The following is a 10,448-nucleotide window of genomic DNA, read 5'->3' on the forward strand; positions in this document are numbered from 1 at the left end:
CTCTTTCTAGGATGAAGAAAAACGCCAACAGTCCATGCGAATGCAGTATAGAGGCTTATTAGCGTCCCATAGAGTTGGGGAGCAGGAGCGTGCTCGTTGGGAGTGGGGGAGAGTTACACTGAACACGTGCATAATGCCTGTTAGCGTCTCCATAACTGGTAAGCCTGCACTCCCAATAATGAAAAGCAACCTGTGAAATGGCGGGATGGTTTGCACTACGCCTGATAGTCGTGTGTCCATTACAACAGTAGAAGGTTCTAAACACTGTCGCCAGTTTCCCGCTGTCCCAGCATGGCACTGACCTCATGATGCTGTGTTTTTGGTTCCTCAAGGAGACACAAGCGGCTTTCTTGAGGCCTGTATGAGTCACCTTGAAGATGTATATAGCGCATTCAAAAACGTGGAAGGCTCAAGGTCACGAATATAACGACACACAAGTGGGACGCTAACTCGTAGATAACATTTCCTGTCTTGCGGTCCCTGGTCAAGACAATGCGGCTCTAATTCAAGGTAAGTGACGACAATGTTTAATCGCTTCTACTGTTGTAACGTACACGCAAGTATCAGGCCTAGTGCGAAGCATCCCGCCATTTCTCACTGCTGGTGAAGCATAGTTTGCCCCACATGGGCTACGAAGTATCACGAGCCACGGGCAGGGCTTTGCGTTTTTCTGGCACTGGGCGCAGAAAAACCGGTTTCGGATTTTAAGGCAAAACTGTTTGACTACGCTGATTGCAGGATGGTGGGCCTCCTTACATGCTACCCCGCTAGATCCAGGTTCTGGATCCAGCGGGAGAATATCTGTGAACTACCTTGTCAGATTTTATGGTCATCGAATTCTGCTAGAGAATTGATGGGCTCAGCGCTTCGCGATGGCTATGAGGTTAATAGCTAGTCCTGCAATCAAAGCTTGCGCTAGTTACCATTATGCGCACGCATTGCCTTTGGGACCTAACTACGCCCCGATTGCACTCGATAAAAGCATATGAGTGAGCAGAAGGCAGCCGTCTACTGGTTCGTTTTGACCATGCGAGCGGTGCCTATCTCAGCATCCATAGTTGAAAAGTGCAGAGCTTCCGCCACCAATTCATGCCCTTTTAGATAGAGAACATATGAATGCTAGCGGTAAGTATTCTTTGTGCAACATTGCTATTCTGCAACAAGAAAAATTCTTGCTGAGACGGGTGCTGCTGTACCTTCCTCGTATGGTGTTCAAGGAGCACACCATCCAGTATCTACTGCCAGTCAACCGTTCATCCGAATATCCTACCAATCACCTCCATGTGTGCATGTGCACATCGCACTGAATGAGCACGACACTACAGACAGCAAGCTTTGTTGGGAGGTTACCAGGCAAGGGCGATTATTTCCATGGGAACGGCAGTTTAAAGGCTAGGGCGCTGGGGAAGTAAAAATGCCGTTCAGTGTATATGTCGCACATCTCAGTAGCGGTGCCTCGCAGTTCAATTCAGTGAAGCCATGAAATTCTCGGATGAAGTTCGATCTTCATGTCGGGGCTCTCCCGCTCGTCCTTGTTTTGACGGCGTTTGAGCAAAACGGCACTACAGTCTTTTTATTTCTTTGTATTTCCCGAAAATTGGGTGTAGTAGGGCTACGTGACGGTTTCTACAGATTCCAGAGCTGTTCTCACAGTTCATTTAGGTTCAAATAAGCATAAAACAAAGTTTTCTTCAACGGGCTACCAAGACAAACAAATTCATGCATACGTGTCTAGCGAGCATGCTTTTGGATACTGCAAGTGCTGCTTCCTCGTCAGCTGTCACGCATAGCACCTGTACAGCCAGGCACTAGAATGCGCGATTTACAAGTGGCTTTGCCTCGGCAACACTAACCCTGCTAGCTTTTCCACTTTTTCGCTGGTGTGCCCTTCGGGTCATTGGCACGAGCCCCCACTCAGAAAGGCTTTAAGAGTATTGATTTGTCAAGCCAAGACTACGGCCTGCCGTGTGTACCAGCTGCATCGCGAAACCGTATCGTAGGTGATTGCTCATACTGGCACTTTATCACAAGAAACAATCCGACGGCACGGTACTCTTAAGGGAGTTCAGTAACGAACCACTCAATCGTGGTAAAGGTACAACGTAGAAAAAGCCGCTGCAGCTTTAGCTGTGCTTAGTTAGCTTGAAGAGAGGAAGCCTCCAATGCTGCGCGTTCCAGTACTCACAATAGTGTCGTACAACATCAAATACGCTGATCGCCGTTGTATGCAGCCTACGTATCAGTGGCGCCAACCCGCTTGCTATACAAACTAAACATCGTGACCGCATTGTGACGCAGAGCCTAATTTCTCGGATGGGCTCAACGATGGCTTTAGGATAGCAGGCACTGACGCTGCCTGCATGTCAGGAGTCCTAGCCGCCTTTCTGGAGCCCTGTTGCACATGTGTTGTACAAGCTGATGAATCATCTCCGCCTCTTTTGCCAGTCGCTTACGTATGTGGTGTGTAGCAATGCTTTCCGCTACACGTCGCTATCAGTGGCCTGGTGACCCTCCGCTCATATCCACATCAGTCCCACACCATGTTCCTGACACCTCATGTGTTCATCTTCAGCAGCGAGTTGGCTCTGTCGTTTAGGCGCCTTCTAGCGCAGTTTCCGCGCGCAGAAGCTATAGGGTTTTTGTTACACTGACAGTATCCTGAAGGCCCTCCAGGCGCAAGTGAATCCTTACCATAATATCCCTTTTTACTAAATTGTTCGCACACATTTTTTGGTGTCTTGCTCTTCGCTTTCGCGCTTCGGAGCTTGTCGCTTGAGGAGGCATCACCGAAAACTCGTAACACGCTAATGCCTAGTCATAATAGCTTTGCGCTCACGGTGTCTGCTATCTTGCTTCGTCGTGAGTCATAGTTCAAAATATCTGCGTTCGTCAGCGGCTGCCCATGAGCAAGAGCCAATGCTTTTACTGCTACCTCACCCGGTGCTAACCTCACACTTATGGCGTTCTAAATCTGAGGCCGAGCAAAGTAGGAAGATTTTCACACTGGAAGCTTTGCATCTCAACTGTCATCAAATACACAATTCTATTTACTGTCCTTTACCCTGCAGTCTGTAGCTGGCTCACCTAACACTTCTACTTGGTATGCGATATAGGAAGATCTGTGCAACCGGTGCTTGACGAAGCTCCAGCTCTTCATGTCCGTTATGGCCTTCAGATACATCATTTGTAGCACAGAAGGGTTTGCCAGGCACGGTTAAGCTTTTCAGCTCCTGCTTTCTGACATACTCCTGCGTTGGCGAAGCAGAAGTTCACAAGGACGAGCAGTTTTCTCATGGATTTTCTGTACTTGTCATTCAGAATTTGTTGATACATCAAACGTGCTCGCTCCGGGGAGACCTGATTAAAAATGTGGCTTGGATCTCCCCCGTAGCCCTAAGTAAGTTAATGGTATGCTTCTGGCTCACAGAAAGACTTCCTGGAAACCAGAATTGCAGCTCTGCGTCCATACCGCCTTTGTTGGCTAAGCAACTCCTTCAATTCTTGTTCAATTATTGTTCTTCATGGTGATATCGGCGTGTCGCATGAGCACTTCTAATGACGCCATTCCGGGCACTCACGTGACTGCTTTGTGACGAAGGCTCACATGAGTCTTTTAAGCAGAGGTACTGTAGCGGACGGCACTACAATGGGGCCTCCCCATAGCCTTCAGAGGTCAGTGATAAAACAGGTCAAGAGATTCGTTAATATTCGCTAGTTCACGAGGAGATAGAGGCTTTGGGGGCCCTGGTAGCTCTATTGCGGGCCCTAGGTCCAGAGCTGGCCAGGGCGCCTACGATGTCACAAGGGCGCTGACCCACTGGAAGGGATCACGCATTCAGATCTATTCCAAATGTCCCCTTTTTATTACTCAAATTTTCATAAATATAGTTTGGGATTTCCTAATTATTTTGGGGAGAATTTAGAAAAGCGAATCGGGTTTTAGAGTGTATCTGTTCGTGAGCACAATAGATGCAGGCTGAAAAATATGTAATGTGGCCGTATGAGTCAGCCGAATACTACAAGTACGAGCCCGTAACTACATGTTTGAAGTAATGTATGCTTCACAGAGCGCGCTGCTGGAACGCCCCAATCCCTGCCCGGCTCGCATGCTGGTAGAGAGAGTGCGAATGCCTATAAGGCTAGAAGCTAGGAAAAAGAAACCCCGGAGCTCTCTGATAACATTGAAAATGGAACTGACATTTGTGTGCAAAGACTGATCAATGTCGTTTCAGCCTGGCCGCAGACATCGCAATCTATAGCTTTGCTAAGAGCATTTCCGTCAGACCCATCGGGATGTGCAGTACGATGATCCCCTGAGTCCCCGTGTGGCACTGCCCTTATTGAAGTAGTGGCCCTACCAATCCTGTGTTGTTTTCTGGCTAGGCTTTCTCAGACTAGGTGGTAAAGAAACAGCTGGCCCAAACAAGCTTTCCTCCTCCCGTAACACAGTCGATATCTATCTGGTAGTTTCCAGCATCTCGTGGAACCTAGATTCTGGTAGCGGAATACCCATTCATTATTTCCTCACAGGAGTCCTCCTTCTTCAACGTTAAAATTTGTTCGCACTTGTAGCACCATGCCATCCAACAAAGCCTGGTCACACAGCTCAGACTAGAAACCATCGGGGCATGTATTTGGTCACAATCATATGCCATGACGTGCCTCGCACTCCCTTTTGTCAACAGTAAAGGGTATTCAGGAAATGACATGATAAGAATATGCTTCTTCTAGTTCTCATCCAGGGATACATGGGAAGTAACACTGCTTGCCGCTTTCACATAGTGAAATTTATCGCTCCAGCCCCGTGACTCATGGTGATGGCGCTGTCCCTTCTTTGATTTCAGCTTGCTGCTAGAAGGCAGTCCCCTTGAGGAAACGGCTTCTTACATCTATGAAACTAGATATTGGATACAGCACCGCTGATGCATTCAATGCATTGTGCCTGAAGCCAGCTACAGGGGGTGTTGCTGTTTTCCGTTGTGGTGTGGGACCTTCCGTTGCCGACAATGGGATTGACTGATTTTTTCGTCCTTTTAGGGTTAGTCCACTCGTCTCTGCTTATTGAGAAGGCTATAGCTGACGTTGGCATATTTTCTTCCGATGGAAACTCCGTTCGCACGACCAGCACCTTGCACCGCCAATCATGGACGATGAGTCCAGATGGCTGCCGCGTTGGCAAGGCCGGGAACTTAGTTGTTACTCCTCTCGGTGGTTCTGCTGCTGACGGCAGGGAAATTTTGGACACCCAAAGGACAGGACCACAGCTTTGCGCCTGGCTTTCGATGATGGAGAAGGCCCACTATGAAATGTCATCTGCATGGGAGTCGAGACACAATCGTAAGAGGTCTCAGGTATCTCGCTGGAACATACTCAGAAGATTTCTACTATGGACTCGGAGTTTCCCTGAGCTAGAGTTTCAGGTGGAGGTTCGCTACATATCTTTGTGGAACAAGGACCGATTTGGGCACCCGATGCCGTGGGCCAGTGTGGTATTTAGGTATATTTGCCCAGAAAGCGACCGTAGCTACGGGCTGCTGGATCACCTTTGTGGTGCAGTTTTTTCACAAGGCAAGGACCCTCGCGTTGGAACGGAAGTCTATCTTCTTCTGCAGCCGCGCACCGGCTACAATCGTCCACTAGATGTACGTGCAAGCAACTGGCAGTACGTATCGGGAGCCTTATCAGGCCTAAGAGGTGCAAGGACAGAATCTCAAAGGGAGGCGGATGAAAAATGGATGTGGTTATCATCTACATATAGTCGGTTGAACTCTATTATGACGATATCAGGCAAAGTTGATGACTGCTGGATGAACGGTGGAGAATGCTATTTCAAATGGTACGTCTTTTTTCATTTCTTGTTGTGACACGTTTCCAGCAGCCGACCCTGTCCGAAGGGTTTTTATTGCAAGCTTTTCATGACGTTTCGCATTGATGTATGCGTGCCCCTTCTCAGGTTATTGCGTGTGGAGTGGAGGCTCTTCAGTGAAACAGTATGTGAGCGCTTACATCGGGATGCGAATGCAGGATTTGGTGGTGCACTCAAGGCTGCAGCGTTACAAAGTGTTCAGGTGAACATCACCGGGATGGATTTATTCAATTTCTCCAGCCCACTCCTGTATGGCGTCTTAGATGAAGGAATATTGCAGCTTAACGCTGGGTCGGGCTTCGTAACGCTGGAAGTGGATACAAACCCATTCAATCCCCCTAACTTCGAACGTGCGAAATCCACATCACAAAATGTTAGAGCGGCATCCATGCTTTTTAAGGGCGTTAGAAGTTTCTTCGGTGCGAGGAGTAAGGAAGACTCATGACTTCCATCGGGCATTTACATTGGTGCCTCGGTGCTGTGGCAGGCTCAAGGTAGGACCAGATCCGATTTTTTTGGTGCAATGTACCTAGCTTAACTTTCGACCTGGAATGTTACAGTGGTTCCACTACTGAGACATCCACGTGTGCTTGGTATAGTAAAAACTGCGAAGGGATGCCATAACACGGTCCGTGTCCACGAAGTAAGGACGGTCTTTCGAAAGTCTCTGTGGGGAGGTAGGGATGCCCTTGGGTGGAAGCTGCACACGCTACGCGCTCGCATTTTGGGGAGTGTTCGCCTTCTTGTCCTGCGAATGCGGGTATGCTTTTCTCGTGCAAACTTTAGTTGCTTCATCGGGCGGCGCTTCATTCTTCCTTTTGCCGAGAATTGTTGGTGACATACTCAGTTTGGCGATCGACGAAGATATTTTGGCCACTGGCGGTGATTAGGTTGAGCGGATGCACAGTTTGGAACTGCCTTCTTCCCGTCGTTCTCGATGAAGGCCTGCTGTAGCGTGCGGGAAAGAGCTGCACATTGGCGCGCTTAAGTTTTTCTTAATCTTTTGATAGGGTGATCTCAAGTTTTTGTTGGACTTGCTGGTGGCACACACACAGGGCGCGGTTCGCAGTGCATGGGGATTCCTCACTGCGCGCTGAACCGACTGCTATGCTATTCTGGAGAATGCCGACAATTTTCAGTGGGCCGCAGCTAACCACCCAGACACTAGCGGAGTTGAGCTCTGCTCTGTTGAGTATCCACGTGCTTGACAATGTCCAAATCTCATTTTTTAATTCCTGAATGTTCCGGCTTAGGGTGAAGTGCCCCAGAGCTGGAGGACAATTTGATGCGTTTTCTGTGATATACAGCGCACGGTGACCCCAGAGTGTTCCTTGTGGGATAGCTAAGCTCAAGAGGGATTTCGCTGCATTTTGAACGTAGTGTAAGGTGCCACAGGAGAATTCAAAAGGAATTGTCTGAATATGCTGTAACTTGACGCCTTTGTGCCCTACCTTGATGATATCGAATAAGCGAAGTGCAGACTTTTGCCGAGAGCTCCTGAAATTTGCGGGCAAGCAAAACAAGGATGCGGTGGCTGTTTGAGTGCCCAGAAGTTCCAATGCAGTAGATTAGCTGGCACTTTTTCCGGCTGACGGATGACTATAGATGACCATTCTTCTCCAGAGATAGTGGCGCTCGTAACAATTGAGCAGATACGAAAGGACGCGGTGGGGCATCATACAGCTTCTTTAAAATTTTCAACTTGACGGCCCCTGACAACAGTTAAGCGAATCGCTTGCGCAGAAGTTATGCGCAACATGAAATTGGGAATCTGAATAATCGATTCAGGGGCGACAGGCCACAAGTATACTGTGAGCAAGCTTGAAGTTGGAGGGCCTCAACGCCAGGCGCGTGTGGGCTCTTAATGCGTACAATGTAGGCAGGTAGGTAGAACGATTGTCTTGCACGTCTGTCCACAAGGTGTTTTGAATACATAAAGTGTTGAAGACGGTACACGGGACTACAAGTCGAGGTGAGCGCTGCTGCCCATAGAGCAGTCTTTCGGGTTAATAAGTTAAAGGAAGAAAACAGCGACGCATTCCTTACTATCATGCGGTAGGCCATCTCGTACAGTTCTTGCAAACGTGCAAGAATAGGGTAAGTAGGCGTACTTTGCAGGCAAGATGCGACAACAACTGCAGTAGCGAAAATGCTTTATAATGCTACTGCTGCGTGGCAAAGAGAGCTTCAAGCAGCTTATCTGGACGCTTCAAGCTTGTTTGAACTGCATTCCATCTGAAATTCGATACACGAATGCGTATGCTCCTGTTAACAAGTAAGGTCTGCGTTTAGTAGGCAGTAGGAACACTAATAAAGCGAACAGCGCTGCGCGGAGGCTGAACTCTCATGAGGTTCGGCTCAAGAAGCTGAGCATAGTAGAGTATGAAGTTTCTCCACGTTCTCCGTTGAATTATGGAGAAACGAGTTCGTGGAAATTAGCTAGAGGTGATTCCGGGGCGCAGCCGTCAGGGCTGTAGAGTAATTTTAACATATAGAGCAATGAAACGTAGGCTTAAAAAATATGGCCAGTGGCCAACAGAGCGAAACAGGCTTGTTTGTGCCCTCTCCAGAGGTCTTCGAACGCGTATATATATATATATATGTGTAAATATGGTGCAGCGAATCATTCTCCGCAAGTATGAACAGGGGTGTTGAGTCGATTATTTTGTACCGGGAATGTTCGTGGGTTTCACGTTTTTCCTGCGGGGATAAAAATTCAAAAGCCATTTAGCCTTAGCAGCGGTGTGATGCCTTGTGCCATGGCGCTGCCTTTTCTTCCCTTCTCAGCAGACAACCGGGATACTTTTACGGCATTCCTGAAGGGATGTCTACTCCTCATCCGAGGAGTTCAAGGCTGTCATTTCCAACAGCTCAAGGCTTTGATGTGCCATATTCTCATGCGACGGCGGCTGTTCTTCTTGGTAAATATCCGGAAATATGTGCGATAGGTCATATGGGTTCATGGTCCTTCTTTCCCCCATTCTACCCGAACTTTGCACTTCGGTAGATTCACCTTCCTCAGTTGGCTCGGATTCCTCCTCTTCGGCAGTAGTGGTCTCAGCAGAGGTTGTCTCTGCAGTTCCTGCGCCATCGCTTCCTGCGGGAGTTCGTGACGTGTCGCCGGACGGCCTTGCTGACGAATACGGACTATAGGAATCCGTCGAAGCAATTCCCATGAAGCTGCTGGTGGTCCTTCCAGCTTGCGTATACGTAGCTCCCCGAGGATCTCTAAAAAGCTGCGGGGGTGGACGGAAACCCATACTATTAGGACGGCGGGCAGCAGGCTTAACATGGGTTGAGGCGGCAGTCGTGTAATTTGTGCTAGCGGCCGATGACGAATGCTGCGGTGTTCCGACTGCAGAAGCGTACGAAGATGCAACTCCCCTGCCTTCTGGAACGACCTGAGCATAAGAGGCTTGGGTGTATTGTGGTTGCGTTCCACTGCTGACTCCAGGGTATCGTGGTGTCATACTGCTGGATTCATGCGTCGTCAAAATAGTCTCGTGAGGCGCGCGTCTAGTGGTGGCTGCCGTCTGCGAGATAGTCTGTTGAGGGTGTGCGTTTTGGCTTTGTGGGTAAGCCGTGACATGCCTTGGACTGTCATGCGCTCTCATTGCCTGTGAGAGCTCATGAACGGAATTCCACCGCCGAGCGTTCCATGCAGGCATCGCCGTCGCCGTGCTGTACACCCTACTTTGGGGAACACTCGCTCTGAAATTGTATGGATTTTGTCTTGGATACGCTTGTCCGAGAGGAAAAGAGAATAGTCCCAATAAGATGAAAGCCAGAACGGCACGCTTTGCATGAGCAGACGTCGTGTTTGTAGGGCGACTGCACAGAGCAAGAGGACACGGGAAAGAGCATGCATGTGGAGCCAAAGCCTTACCCAAAATTCCGTATCCTGAATATGTCTGCCTGCAATGTGTGTGTCTGGGCGGGAATAGAGTAGATGCCTGCTGTGGCCTTTCTCAAAGTTAACATGGCAAGCTCAGTCCGAGCTTGCAAAGAACCTTAGAAATGCTGGTTGCTTGGTGTCTTCACTAACTCTAGGAACTTTATTTGCCAACATGTAATGCTCACAGTTTGTTTGACCTGATATGCAGTAACAGTGAGCAAGCTTAAAAAAATGTGCAACCTGGTGGTAGGCCGACGATGATGCACAAATTGCTTTGACTTACGCCATTTTGTGTGTCTGAGACATAGTTTTGGCTTGAAATGCTAAAGTATTGAAATGAAAACTCAAATTAGCTTTAGAAGAAAGTGTCATTTGGTATGCTGTTTGGAATTTCGTTGACTGAGTTGCACCGGCTACCCAAAGCGGCTACGCGCATGGTGACCACTGACGACGTGAGCAAAGGGAAGCTAGCTCAGTTATTTTCGAACACTGAGATATCGGTTAGTTTCCCGGATAGATGATTTTTCTGCAGAGAGACGTTTGGTAGTTGATGTAAAAGTGAGAAATGCCTTGTACATCGACATGTGAATCTAGCCCTAATCGACAGACGTCCCAATGCTCTTCACGTTCGAAGACCGAAGCGCGAGGCCATCTGTGACGTGATAATTAGCCAACATTCTTACAGTG

The 10,448-nt window shown here is 48.6% G+C and overlaps 2 protein-coding genes across 2 annotated transcripts; one reads left to right on the forward strand and one right to left on the reverse strand.

Moving 5' to 3' along the window:
* Positions 1–5,006: 5,006 nt before the first annotated feature.
* ENH_00003320 (hypothetical protein, conserved) lies at positions 5,007–6,311 on the forward strand (the record flags this gene model as incomplete). The annotated part of the gene is made up of 2 exons (XM_013578039.1): positions 5,007–5,836; positions 5,954–6,311. The coding sequence occupies 2 exons, from the start codon at positions 5,007–5,009 to the stop codon at positions 6,309–6,311; spliced, it is 1,188 nt and encodes a 395-aa protein (XP_013433493.1).
* Positions 6,312–8,694: 2,383 nt separating this feature from the next.
* Positions 8,695–9,534, reverse strand: ENH_00003330 (hypothetical protein; the record flags this gene model as incomplete). Its single annotated transcript, XM_013578040.1, has 1 exon — positions 8,695–9,534. The coding sequence occupies one exon, from the start codon at positions 9,532–9,534 to the stop codon at positions 8,695–8,697; it is 840 nt and encodes a 279-aa protein (XP_013433494.1).
* Positions 9,535–10,448: the final 914 nt, after the last annotated feature.

The sequence above is a fragment of the Eimeria necatrix genome, genomic scaffold (assembly GCF_000499385.1).
Source record: "Eimeria necatrix Houghton genomic scaffold, Enh_scaff10, whole genome shotgun sequence".
NCBI lineage: Eukaryota > Apicomplexa > Conoidasida > Eucoccidiorida > Eimeriidae > Eimeria > Eimeria necatrix.